Below are 14,539 nucleotides of genomic sequence, written 5' to 3'. Positions count from 1 at the left end.
AGTGTTTCTCTTTTTGTGCCTTTTTAGTTTGCCCCAGGCGTTCATTTACTTGTGGAGCTGCGAGATCGGGATTAAACAGTGCGTAGAAAAAAACCTAGGGGTTGGCCTCTAACCCTCTCGGCCTCCTCTGCTTAGTTTGTAACTAACTGAACGTCGGGAACAAGTTACTATCCTTTGCGGTAAATATGACCCGATTTTCAAAATTACACTGGAATATGAAATTTTCTGCTTTGTTTTTCTGGATTCACTCTCTTACTTCTTTGATAAAAGGTGACGATAGGATTCTATCCTAGGTCATTTTCAGTTCATGCCGTAGACAGATCAAAAAGAAAGAAAGAGCTATATAATCGTGCCAATATAAAGGAAGCATTTCATTTCAAACTGAAGAGAAGGTATGAAGCAGTTAAGTTTATGTAGTCAACCAGTAGATATTGTTCTGACTGGCAACTTGATTCTTAAACAGTCCGAGGTCGCTTGCTCTCATTCAGACCGTCTGGGAATTAGGCTGTCTGACTGACAAACTGGCTGACTGGCCGACTGACTGACTGACTGGCTGGCTGACTGACGAAGTTTACCCCTGTCTAACTGACTGACGAAGTTTACCCCTGACTGACTGACTGACCGACTGACTGACTGGCTGTCTGACTGACTAACTGGCTAACTGACTGACTGACGAAGTTGACTGACGGACGGACAGACTGACTGGCTAACTGAATGGCTGACTAGCTGACGAAGTTGACTGATTGACTGACTGACTGACTGGTGGACACACAGACGGACCGACTGTCCGACTTGCTGCTTGGTTCCGCGAATAATACTACACAACTAGAACCAATGATTCAACCACATGAAGGCAACTGGTATTGAAATCAGCTTTATTTATAAAAACTATATTGCTAGGCAAACCAAGTTGCTTGTATATAAAAATAGAAATTCAAACGGCTATAGCAGACTCTTGATCCGTTCCTTGCAGGGTAGGAACTAACTGAATAAAACAGAAGTAACTAAGCATGTAGACCATCTATTCACTGACAAAGAGAAGCTATTTTTTTCGTTAGACCACTGGTCAGTAATATTCGTTCTTCGTATAGCTCATTCCTTCATAGCTCATCGTTCATCATAGTTCATTTCTAATTGTAGCAAGGTGTTCTAACAAGAACTAGGGACTTCTGTCAGGTTAGTGTTCAAGTGAAACAGAGTCTGCTACAACTATACTTCAAAAGGTTGAGTGTTTTTTGGTTATATAATGTACGCGGTATATATATATTCGTGCACTCGTGCACTACCACTAATGCCTACTATTTGTCGTACAATAGTAACTCAGTACAATGCTACTAAAGCCAAACAAACAAAGATATCAAAATGTATAGTATGATTATCTAATAAGCTTGGTTTTAGCCTTATAGTATGCAAACTTTGACATTATTTTAAGCTTGCTATCTAAGAGAGCGACAGCGGCCTCGTTTTTAAAATGAATACGTTTGTAGAAAAATATTGACTCCTATCTAACTGTTATTCCTGAAAAATGCAACTAAATTTTCGGTATCCTCAAGGTACCTTCGTAGTAAAAACAAAAAAAAATTGTTGCCTCGAATTTTGTATTTTACCGATCATAACCATACCGGATTTTTTGTTTATGAAAATACTTTCAAACTTCTGATAAAAAATGGCAATCATATCATATGACCTAACTTACAACGTGAAAAAATCGTACTTGAAAAAATGTTTTTCTCTCGACCCCCCTCTCAGGTGGGGATGTGAGTTCAGTCTAAGCTGATGTCATTTATTTTCACTTCGAAATATGGAAATTGCAAGAAAAAATATCGGAAAATCAAACAATCAAGAGATCGCACGTAACCGTTCTCTGTAGCACTTGGTGACCAGACTTGTTAGTAAACTATAACATTGCTCCTGATCGAATGTAAGCCACAGACCATCTGCTTAATAATAGTTTCTCGGTTTTTCTTTTGAGGTCCTAGGGAGCGAATGCTAGAGACAACTTAACCAATGCGACAGAGAAGACTCTTGTTATGGGGAGATAATCATGATAGCGAACACAATCACCTTAAATATAAGCTTATAAAAATAAAACTGATTATAAATATTTCAACTTAAATTTTAGGTTGCATGACTCCAGGTCAGGTACTGACATCATTGATAAGATAACCAAAACTCATAATAAACGTGCAATTATGGTGATTTTCCACAAGCCCGGCATGTGATGCACTTACAGGGAAGATTATTTGATGTATCAAGGTAATCCTATGTAAGTTGTCGCGAGCTTCTCGAAGACTGCGAGCCAGGCTCACCGCTCAGGGAAATCAGTAGATATCCCGGGGACACGGTTCAACACTTTCTGGTTTTCCCCCTTCCTCCTACCCCTCCTCCTCCTCAAGACATAGGGAAATGCGGACTATAGATCATGATAGATGAGCTGTTTAACACGATAGGAAAATGGGGAATAAACCTAACTGTCAGAAACTAAAAGCTGTAACTTGTCTTCCAAAAAAAATTTTTTTGGGTGTCAATTCCTACTTGGCTCTATTGGCCTAGCTAATTACTTTCTTATTGTTAACTGTGCTGGGTACTTTTCGCTAACTTACATATGACTTGGTGTATAATATTGCACTAAAAGCTTAAACGTGTCCTAAAATCTTTTTTTCCTACTTGGCTCTATTTTAAAGGCCTAGCCAGGCAGTAATTACTAACTCTGGCATTCTTAGCTATGAGTAAAGCATTTTTGATTAGCTAGCATTTGACTTAGTGTATAATACTGCACAGCAGTAATCTGAGTAGTGGGCCTTAGATTCAAATGTCGAACTTTTCATGCGCTAAACCTTTTAGCACTTCGATATCGGGAGAAACAATAAACGAGTAATGATGAAGGGCGGCGTTCAATCTAGAATGTTTTAAACTGTGCTAGATAAAATGTTCCAACAGAGAAAGTCAAAGTTTCCAGGGCCAATTTGTAACTTTTAAGACAATTTTGGAAGCTAAGGACTATTCCCGGAGTTTTTTGGGGGGTCGCCGCCGCAATTACCCCATATTTTGCGTATCGCAAAAGGCGGAGCACAGTGAACTAGTGAAGTTACAATTTCCGGTGATTAAGACCTGGGGTAACTTGAAATAGAGATTATTGTGCCATAACCGTCTAAGAGATGTAACAATTGCGTGCGGCAAACAAGTGCGTGAACTCCACGCATTGAAGATTTCTTATCTAGGAGTTTCAGTGGCTTCTCGAAGGCTTCAATTCGATGGCTTTCCAAAATTCGCCGATACCTTCGTTGGCTTTATTTCGATTGACTCTCGCTCGTTTGCATTTGCGCATAAAAAGATGGTCTGAAAAGTTCGATCGTTTGAAACCAGGCCCATACCTGAATATCAAGATATATAATATTTAACGTAACACCTCAACCAGTCGCTGTGAACCGGTAAGACAAACAAGTTTCTTGACTCACACGTATGTGATAATATTCAATCTCAAGCTGCATTGAGAATCTGGCTGAGCAAGCAAGCTTTAAAATTAGGGAATAAGGGATAAGCACTGTGGAGACTAGAGGATGTAGCCGGACCAATAAAGTAAATGAGACAACACCTACTCTTCGAGCTAGGAACCGAGTTTGTGGGATCCTAAGTAACTTCTACGTTAGTTTGTCTCAGTAAATGAATAATTGGAGATAGTAATTATTTCTCATGTTCCATGATTTCCATCAAGCAACTGATGTGTCAGTTGCTTGATGCAAATCATGCAACATGAAAAAACTCAGGCTTCTGTCTGTAATCACGACTTCTGTTTGTAAGACGACTTCTGTTTGTAATCACGTAACTGGTTAGTTCGTCCTATTCTGTGATTGGAAATTTGTAGAGCTTTTTTTCGACAATTTGCCAAGACCGTGGTATCTATCAGTTTGAGGCAAATGAGAAATGGCATTTAAACTGCTGATTTTTGAACGAGACAATATTCAGAGCCATCCATTGTTCACCTGCTCTTTGGCCATAAATTGGTTGAAATTGATTCATTGATGGCCGACCTCCAGCTAAATAAAAGAAGGATCCGTTCACACAACCTTATCCTTTGATATTCTTTTGCTTTTTTAATTTAATTTTGGTTTTTTCTTTTTTATCTTATTTTTTTTTAATTTTTTTTATTTGGCTTTATGGGATTTCGCAACTGTAGTATCACCAGATTTTTTAATCTACTGTCAGATTTTTGTTAAATGTAAAAATATAACACCCTCTCTCTCTTAGGCAATACAACATAATGATTTTTCTCTGCTCAATTATCTCCTTTTAATATACTCTTGTCCCTTTAATCAGTTGTCTTTTCCAGAAGCATTTATTTTTGCTGCAGTTAGGCATTCTTCAATCAAAAGAACGGAGAACAAAATTTCACCGAACAAATCAGTGTCTATAATTTTTTACTGGAAAACCTAAATCGTCGTTCATCAATGAAGCAAGAGATTGAATAGCCTTCGCTAAGTTAAACTACAGTGACATGCTTCTAAACCTGCCATTGAGTCTGCTACGAAGGCGAAACGGGGGGCTAATGAACTCTTTACTGCGAGCATCACCTATCAGGATCACAACCACCACCAAACGAAAGTTGTTTCGTCTCTCTGAGTCCACTGTGGATAGCTTGTAGACTGGAACGCCACGCTTACTGGGAGATTCGTAAACGGAGTCCAAATCAACCGTAAAGAAGTACTGTGAAGAAAACATTCTGATTAGAGATAATCGCACCTTTAAAACCCTTGATAAGACCCGTTGAATTGAAATACGCACAGTCCCCCTTCACGTCTTTACTCTAAATTACTCTATGAGTTCTCACGGTTCAAACGACAAGAGATAAGAAAACGAGACGAGGAAAAGTGATTTTCGACTAGGCAGTGACTTACCTTGGGCTGCTCTGAACTTACATTAGTTACCAACTTCAACTCGGTTCGTTCGCACTTCACGCTCGTCACGTTCCGTCGCGAACAGAGATGACTGCGATCGGCCTTATTTCTGTTTACCTAACTTGTCCAGTAATAACACAAATAGCATGCTGGCACATTAGAATAGTTTCAGAGGGGCGGTAAGCAACCGCGCTCACAGGGAGACTTCCAAGGGCTTCATTTGATTCAGTTACTCAGTACATACTCAGGAATATCAGCCCTTTAGCCGATCAAAGTAGGATTTCGAGACTGAGTAGCAGGAAGGCATTTCAAACCTAGTGCTTATGCTCTTGATTATCACTTTTCACATCAATCTCGCCTCGTTAGTCTCTTATTCAACTGGTTAGCAAAAGGGAAGATTGAGGGCTCTGGGAAAGTAAATGGCTTGAATCTCGATCATTTGTGGTCGCTCTCGTACTCGCATACCGATCCAAAGGTCTCTCATGGGAGCTCTCAGGAGAAATGTCCGGTAGTCAAGCCGTTTCAAGAGCGTCACAGCCTATTAGCAGTATTACAAAGCACTTCTGACGATGAAGTAAACCAAATTGTACTTTGCATTAAAAGTTTAGGAAAAGCATATTACCAGGCGAGGAACTATATAAACTAAGCCAGGGGTCGGCTCACGCAATCTCGACACTCTCATGTCACGCTATTTTTCTTTACCTTACTCGAAAAGTACGGTCCAGGCTGAGCCTTGAGGTGAACCCTTCCACATCTATCTCCGACCAGATGTGCTGCATCAGGAGTCCTTTCCACGTAAACTTCAATAGTTTGCACTTGATGGCCCCCGGTGGCAACACAAACTCTAACCTTGCCTTTGACCACTCGCTGCCTGGAATGGCGATTAACACGTGACTGCGTCTTGAAATAGAGCTCCTTCAGATCCGGGAAGGTTACCGTGATGTGTAACGCAGTACCAGGTTCCTCTAGTTCCAGCTTCTCAAATATCGATTGACAACAACTGGTTGGAGACTGGGGCTCTGTTTTAGAGCCGGAATCTAATTTTACTTCCTCATTTCCTAAGTCTGCAGAACACGCAAAGAATAGAAATGACTCAGCGAAATTATAAGATCATCTGGCGTCTTCTTCCGCACGCTTATCATGACACTACTTTGCCCACAGAATTCCAATTACAAGCCATTGGACCCTGCTAATTCGAACTTTTTTTTAAAATAATACTAGTGAGCAGCACTTCAGCAACAGATCTTGTCAACTTGCTTTATTTTCTCCGACCGGTTTCGTCTGATCATACAGACTTCATCAGGGAGTTTGAACAAGATACATAAAGGAACTTATTTTATACCTATTCTTTAGAGTACAAATCACGTTCCGACTAGGGTGTGAACAGCAAAAAACACCTACAAAATTGCGTGCAGGATATGACTAAAATCCTGCGAATGTGCAATGTTTAATTTTGGGGCTCACGGATTTAACGTTAAAAAAGTGGAATGTGTGGGGCGATTATTATGGAAATGTCTAGATGGAGCTAATGTATTTGAAGACTCACATAGTATCTGCTCGCACTAACTTGGAAGTTCGCCTTAGAAAAAATGGCGATGATATTGCGCAAATTAGAGTGGATTTTTTTGGCTCTGACAAATAATTTAGTGTGTCAAACGTTTTGGTTGCTTAAATAAAACAAACATTTGGCAACTCGCTTGTGACGCGGAAGAAACTCGAGACACAGTCATGACAAGATTTGCATACGCTTGTTAAAGACGACGTGATATATTCACACAATGTCAAGTGACTTATAACTTCCTGTCGCGCTGAAGCACAAGGCAGTGAGGCGTAAAACATTTCATCTGAGAAATACAGCCTTCCTTGTCCAATTCTATCGCGCCTAGAAACTCTTACACCGATAAATTTCGTTCATTTAGAATCGATTTGTTTGCTAGTGGACAGATACACCGAGTTTTCCTTAAACTTGTCATTTTGTTCCGTTTGATCTCTGACCCATGTAATGTTTATTGACACCAAATTTAATAGTTCTTAGCCATTTTGCAGTCTGTTCTTTCTTTACAACAATAGTGACATTTTCCTCACCCAAGAATTTCTACACTATTTTCAACGTTTGCTGCGGTAAAATTCATCGCTAAAAGTACACTCTTGCAAAGTAGTTACAGTTTATACCCCTGCCTCCCATTCCTGCCGTCTGGCTATCACAGTGATTACGCGATTATCACACCAGCTTGTAGGCAAATGATTTTTGCATAATAATATCCAGACGTGTTTTTTTGCGGAAAAAGCTACGTTCCTATACATATTGGGTAATTAAAACAATTATTCTTCGCTACTTACCCACTTTCCAAGGCAAATTTTGTGCCATAAAAAAATTCAGTAGGCTGGTCAGCTTGCTGTCTATCTCAGCCCCTGTATTCAAAGAATCCAGGCTTTTCAACTCAGATTTTTCCATGACTTGACCGAACCTTGTAGTGAACTACAAACAGCCCAATTTGCTGCGATTGTTAGAATTTTGCCATCAGTTCAATCTAGTCCTCCGTTGGATCAAGCTTTGGATAAGTCTTTCCTTGAGAAAATTTGACGTCCATATATCTGTTGTTATTTAGGCAGACAAACAATTGTGCGATACGAAGTAATGCTACAGGCGGTCTAACGAACCAACCAAATTCATTCAGAATGTGATTGGCAACTGTCGAGTGAGAATGACACTTTATGATTGGTTCGTTCCTCTCAAAAGCTTCTGAAAGTTATGCAATCCAGCTTGAAAACAATAAACAACAATTAAAAAGAGAATAACTTTTCATCACCATGGCGACAGCAGGGGTTTTCCCTAGCTTAACTGTTCCGTTCAAACTGTCCGTGGGCTCACAAAAATGTCAACTTCATCAATAGCCCTAAAGTTATCTTTGTTTCCATTAATTTATACGTGATGCCGGTTCAAACTTTGCTCAAACCAGAGAAAAGGTTTAGGAAATATTTGTTGGCGAAGTCTCAAGGAAATCTGGCAATTAGCGATTACTTGCTTCACAAGAGTGCGCTTACGTGACATCACAATGTCACGGTCTATGAACTTACAGTTGAAGGAAACAAACATAAATAGCTTCAACCTTTGGCATTTTTTAGCGCATTGCCAAGTTCATGTATTCAAAAGAAGCACGGAAAAAGAAAATAAGGACACGTACAAACTAAAATAAACGATAACAAATGCAAAACAAAATATAGGCAAGAGTTTGAATCACGCTAACACAGCTCAGGGTATTATAATTACAACTTCCTGTTTCAGCTGCTTGAACAAAGCCAGAGCGCTTCAACGGGGTGAAGGGTCAGGTATGCAGCTTTTGTGCTGCGGCAAATTTACATTTGTGGTGTCTGGTGCGGTTGGTGTTTTGGTGAGTGCCACCCGGTATATTCCTTGTACAAACCGATCAACACGGAAGCATTGTAGCGCACATCACAATCACATTTATTGCGGTGTTCCAACTTTAAGTTTTGTTCGTTTGGTTTAATTTGAATCCTTCCCCAAATGAACACAAACTGCTAACCTGTTTCTTTTGATTCCTCCTTTTGAAGAAAACTGCTACTTGATTCTACACCCCCCCCCCCCAACCGGGTAGGGGGGTTATCTCAGAGTTTTTTGTGGGGTCAGGTGTGTGGAACGAACCTTGAAACCTGTGCCCTATTTCAGACCAAAATCTGTGATTTTCCTGGAAAAAACCCCCTATTTCAGAACTTAGCAAAAAATCGATACCCCGACCTCTAAAATTAGTATACGACTGTAATAATTATGCCCGCACTTAACCGTAATTGTTTCTAATTTGCGCAAACATTTGAGAAGGGCTACAAATTTGCTAATGTTGGTGCGGAAAAAAGTTACTTGTACACAAAATATCCAATGCCAAGCCAGAGTGAAAAACATACCCTATAAGTATTTCAGACCAAAATGGTCGAAATCTATACCCTTTTACGACCAAAACCACTCAAAAACCATATTCTGGGGCCTCACATACCTATACGGCTCATATAAGGAAGTATCTCTCCCCCCGGGTATTCTACCGGTAACAGAAAGAAGGAAGAGCTGATGATTTGTAGAAATTCTGTCACTTATCTCTGTTTCTTCTTCCTTATAAAACGTCCGCTGTGGGAATTGTCACGTACAGGGCTAACCTCATGATTTCCATTTCAAGAGATATTTTTTTATACATATTATTTGTATCTTTTGAATAAAACACTGTGATTGTGATGTGGTGGACTTTAAACCGTGCAGCAGAGTCTCGATATCTTGGCAAAGTCTTTGATTAGTGCTCGGAAAGTGTACAAACTTTGATATATTCCCGCTTGCACGAAATTCATGTCTCATTGTCTGTGGTCACAGTGTTTGCTTACTAGGAATGTTATTCACTCACTCATCCTTATGCAAGTGAATATATGGAACGTCATGCATTTGAACTGGGGGAGAAAATCTTAAGACAACAGAGATCACGAGTGAGATCATAGCAGTGATGTTTGCGACTTAGGATGTTCCGAAAAAAAAAAACCTGAAAAGAAATGCAGCTTGCCCCTGACGCAGTTTATTTTGGCAACTGACAACACTGCGATAACCTCTCTTGTCCTAAAACACCCATCCTTGTAATGCCAACGTGGTAGATAAGGCCCCTCCAAAGGAGTGTGTGTTATTTATATTTCCCGCTCTCATACACAAATACATGCACGTTCTCATTCGGATCCACATGTGCTTCTGCAAGTGCTAAATGAAACGTTTGAAAAAGGAAAGTGTTGCAATTCACACTGTTTTGACAACTGCGTGCAGGAACAAACGCACTGGATTTATGTAATGAGGTGTCCCGGTGAAATTTACTTACAGGAAGCCTCTGGAGACATAGGAAACGAAAGGCGTTTAAGGTGGTCCGTCACGTTTTCTCGAGTAATTTTTGGTGATACCATTGATGCACGAAGTTACCTTCAAATCAGCAGAAACCTCAAAAAACGTGTACTACAGTAAAATGTACCAACAAAAGGGAGGATTGTTATGACTGTGACGCATGGCAAAAGAAGCGCAAGTTAAATCTTTCAAGATAAACCGTCCATGACCTGGGGTTCATGATGAGGAAGTTTCGAGGATGACGTTCATAAATTACAGTGCATATTGAACTGTCGTTGCTTAGGAACAATAGAAATAAAATTACACATTTCATCCCACAACACAGTCAGCTGAGAAGTGGACTTGATTTACGACATTTTGAGTCACCATTGAACCTTAAACCGGCATTACGTAATGAAATTTCATCTTTTGCTATTAAGCCTATAAATACTATACAGCTGACCTCGTTACTGACATAGGTTAAGCTTCATATAGTGTTTACAGTACCACTGATTCATGCACCGATGGATCATAAAATCAGTTCCTGATGAAGGAGATGAAGTTATACCAAGACAGGCTCCTGACCAAGACAATTTATAAATTCGCACCAAACCACTCTCCACTATAAGAAATGAACTATCAAGTTTCCTGGTGAATAAACATCGTGCTTCTAAAATCGAAAATTAACAAAGGATTAAATTACGGGAAGAAACTAAACTCCAAAGTTCATTCTCGTCCCCAGATCCTCTTGTCTTTCTTAGCCGTCGGAGCCTTAGCACGAGGGGAAAATGGCAAAATTTTTGGAAAAAATATTCCTTAATTCAACGCTGGTTTTCTTCCAAAAAATATCATTTGGCTGACATATAAGTAAAACCGTTCAAACACGGCACCGAAAGACCTTCAGGAAAATTACAACTGACTAACCTGGGTAATTATCAGTGAAGTTCTTCATGACAAAACATGGGAATCCCATTTCACTTGGGTAAAAATTTTACCTTTCCTTTTTAATATCTTTCCAGGTCCCTTGGTAGGTTCTGTAAGCGAACGATTTTAGTTGAAGATTAACCAGTGGATAATTTCTGGAAGAAAACAAGCGTCGAATTAATGAAAATCTTAGTTCAAGTTTCTTAGTTTAGCCAATCCTGTCTTCAGAGCCACCTTTTCCTCGTGCTAAGGCTTCGCCGGCTAAGCGGGACAGGTGGCTCTGGGAACGACAATGTCTAAAGCATTGCTAAATATCATTCTTTTCCGACAAGAAATTCAACTTGTAACCATCTGCAAGTCAGGATGGCCGAGCGGTCTAAGGCGCTGCGTTCAGGTCGCAGTCTACTCTTGTAGGCGTGGGTTCGAATCCCACTCCTGACAACAACCTGCTTTTTGTTAAAACAAAACACATGAAGCCGGACGCCGTCAAAGGAATCTTCTTTTTTCTACATTTTGTTCAGCCGTTTGTTCTCTTTGATGTGTTGAAATGAAAATTTTCAATTGCTCTTCAAGTTTTGCGATCAAAATGATCACGCTAAAATTTTTTTCAGATGTTGAAAGAATGCTATGAAATATTCAAATGTTGTTTCCCTTGCGGACTGGCTTGGAAAAGTGATAATCGTGATTTTGTTTGGCATAGAAAATGTGGTGCGTGGTCGTTAGAACAAATGAGGCTCGCTTGATTTGTCACCCGAACGGTGAATAACGTTTGTAGCTAGCCTGTGGACATAGCAAAATGGTCAAGAAAAGTACACTGAAAATTGATGAGAGGCAATCAGAATGTAGCACGTTGCGATCAATTTTTTTTTCCGTTTCTAAGGTTAAAATAAGCTCAACAAGTTGAGGTATCACCTATACAGCTATGCCTTAGGATAAACGCACGAGGAATCGCTGACTGCAAGTTACAATGACAAAAAGCTTGTGGATGTGGTTAGGTAAGTATCGTAAATACTTGTGGAGGAGTCCCGCCTTACGTCCATAATATGACACCCCTCTAATTACGACCACATTTTTAGCCTGGTGAAAAGGCTTTGATATTCAGTCATTGTGGTATGTTAAGGACTCCTTTAATACGATCACAACTTTATGGGCTAAAGATGGGGTGCTATTAACATAGTTCTGATGTATAACATTCATTCGTCGGCTAAGAGAGACAGGCGACTCTGGAAACGAGAATGTTCAAAGCTTTGCTAAATATGATCCCTTTCTCAAAAGAGATTTAGCCTGTAATCACGTGCAAGTCAGGATGGCCGAGCGGTCTAAGGCGCTGCGTTCAGGTCGCAGTCTACTCTTGTAGGCGTGGGTTCGAATCCCACTCCTGACAACATACCTGCTTTTTGTTAATATAATTAAAACATGAAGTCGGACGCCTGTCAAAGGAATCTTCTTTTTTCTACATTTTGTCCAGCCGTTTCTTCTCTCTGATGAGTTGATTTGAAATTTTTCAATTGCTCGTCAGGTTTTGCGATCAAAGTGATCATGCAAAAAGGTTTTCAGGTTTTCAGATGTTAAAAGAATCCTTTGAAATCTTAAAACGGTCATTTCCCTTGACTGGCTTGGAAGACTGACAATCGTGATTTTGTTTGGCCTACAAAATGTAGTGCGTGCTCCCTTGATTTGTCACCCGACCAGTGAACAACGATTTAGCCTGTGGACACTGAACAAAATGGTCAAGAAAAAAAAATACATTGAAAATTGATGAGAGGCAATCAGAATACTGAGTACGTTGTGATCATAATTTTTGCCTTTTCTAAGGTTGAAATAAGCTGAATAAGTTGATGTATCACCTATACAACTATATACATCAAAGATCATAGCACGAAGAATCACTGACGGCAACATATAATGGCAAAACAATTGTGGATGTGATCAGGTAAGTCGGGTAAATATGGTGGAGCCCCGCCTTACTTCCAACCCAATAATACAACCACCTTGTTATTACAACCACTTTTTTAGCCCGAAGAAAAGGTTGATAATCGGTCATTGTGGTATGTTAAGGACACCTTTAATAGGACCACAACTTTATGGGCTAAAGATGGGGTGCTATTAACATGGTTCTACTGTGTAACATTCATATATTTGCAGAAAAGAGATAATTAATATCAGCTTCCAGAGAGTCATTAAAATGTTTCTATTTCAACGGTTCACTTCATGCGCATGATATGCAAAAACAGAAAAAAATAGGCAAAAAGCAAAACATGGAACATGAGAATAGATGAACTTAATCAAATTCAAAGAACTTAATGTTTCATGGTCAAGCGCGACCACGCCTTTTTGGGAGACCTTTTAAAGACATTCATTTTTAATTAATACTGACTCAGTTTGTTCAAAGCAAGCAGTATTGACGAAGCCACAATTATATTTTCATAACTTCAATTCTTGAGAACGTTCACATTTCTGGTGATTGTTTATTACACTAATATTCTGCGAAGAAACTGGACTATTTTTGTTTTGATAGAAAGAAAGAGATTGCTCATTAGACAGATTAATCAGCATCACCGTACCCGTTTCCGAGATAACAATTTTTTTTTTCCTCTGGCGAGGGAAGCCATGAAGAAGAAGACATGCCAATTACACGTCGCGCATCTGATGTTCAGTTTAAGTTACATTTTTCAAGATAACCATCCATGACATGGAAATCTGGAGGTGGATGTCCACTAATTACAGTATATTTTTAACTGTGGTTGCTTAGGAACTTGGTAAACCTCAAAGGGGCTCACTTACGGTATTTTAAGTTATTTTGGCCACATACAAAATTACCTTTAAATGGTAGGAAACCTGAAAATAACAGTTCAATAAGATAGAAAAACACCAAAGGGATAATGATAAACTATAATGGAACAAGGATGGCTAAGGATGGAGAAGATTGACACGGATTGCAAACGACGAATTTGAAAAATTGACACTAAACTTTTCAATACGCGCAAACCGTGACTGAGCGCCTTCAAAGATAAAAACTATAAAAATTAAACTTACAATGACATTTTTTTTTCTAACAACGTAATCTTTTCTTCGTGCCAATTGGCTTCGCCGGCTAAGAGGGACAAGCGACTCTCAGGACGAAAATGTCTAAAGCTTTGTTAAATATGGTTCTTTTGTGACAAGAGATTTAGCTTATAATAATGAGCAAGTCAGGATGGCCGAGCGGTCGAAGGCGCTGCGTTCAGGTCGCAGTCTACTCTTGTAGGCGTGGGTTCGAATCCCACCCCTGACAATATATTTGCTCTCTGTTAATATAACGAAAAAGATGAAGTTGGACGCCGTCGAAGGAATCATCTTTTCTACATTTTGTTGAGCCGCTCTTTGATATGTTGATTTTAAATTTTTCAGTTGCTCTTCAAGTTTTGGGATAAAAATGATAACGTTAAAAAGTGATAAAATGGTGAAATGGTGAAACAATGCTTTGAAATCTTCAAATGTTGTTTTCCTTGACCAGCTTGGATCACAACACGATCACAACTTTATGGGCTAAAGATGGGGTGCTATTAACATAGTTCTAAATATATACATTCACATATTTGAGGAAAAGAGATGATCAATATCAGCTACAAGGAAGTCGTCGAAATGTTTTTATTTCAACGGTTCATTTAATGTGCGTGTTATATGAAAGCAGAAAAACAGGTAAAAAGCAAAACATGAAACATGAAAATCGATGTACGTTATCAAATTCAAAGAACAATTTCATGTACTTCATGTTTCATGGTAAAGCGCGACCACGCCTTTTTGCAAAACTTTTCAAGGAATTCATTTTACTACACTGATTCAGCTTGCTCCTAGCAAGAAGCATTTACGATGCCAC

General features: G+C 39.4%; 1 protein-coding gene and 3 non-coding genes across 4 annotated transcripts; 3 read left to right on the top strand and 1 right to left on the bottom strand.

Annotated features, from left to right (window-relative positions):
* Nucleotides 1-858: 858 nt before the first annotated feature.
* LOC110042133 (uncharacterized) lies at nucleotides 859-7,582 on the bottom strand. The gene is made up of 3 exons (XM_020747481.2): nucleotides 7,236-7,582; nucleotides 5,598-5,959; nucleotides 859-4,704 (listed from the first exon to the last, which is right to left on the bottom strand). The coding sequence occupies exons 1-3, from the start codon at nucleotides 7,348-7,350 to the stop codon at nucleotides 4,486-4,488; spliced, it is 696 nt and encodes a 231-aa protein (XP_020603140.1). The 5' UTR covers nucleotides 7,351-7,582; the 3' UTR covers nucleotides 859-4,485.
* Nucleotides 7,583-11,037: 3,455 nt separating this feature from the next.
* Nucleotides 11,038-11,121, top strand: Trnal-cag (transfer RNA leucine (anticodon CAG)). Its single transcript has one exon. It is a non-coding gene; the product is annotated as a tRNA-Leu (tRNA).
* An 859-nt stretch (nucleotides 11,122-11,980) lies between these two features.
* Nucleotides 11,981-12,064, top strand: Trnal-cag (transfer RNA leucine (anticodon CAG)). The gene has a single exon. It is a non-coding gene; the product is annotated as a tRNA-Leu (tRNA).
* A 1,806-nt stretch (nucleotides 12,065-13,870) lies between these two features.
* Nucleotides 13,871-13,954, top strand: Trnal-uag (transfer RNA leucine (anticodon UAG)). Its single transcript has one exon. It is a non-coding gene; the product is annotated as a tRNA-Leu (tRNA).
* Nucleotides 13,955-14,539: the final 585 nt, after the last annotated feature.

Source organism: Orbicella faveolata, unplaced genomic scaffold, assembly GCF_042242905.1.
Source record: "Orbicella faveolata isolate gen_17 unplaced genomic scaffold, um_ofav_v1 contig_26, whole genome shotgun sequence".
Lineage (NCBI taxonomy): Eukaryota > Metazoa > Cnidaria > Anthozoa > Scleractinia > Merulinidae > Orbicella > Orbicella faveolata.
Note: the sequence above shows the minus strand (reverse complement) of the source record. Positions and strands in the feature narration are given on the sequence as shown.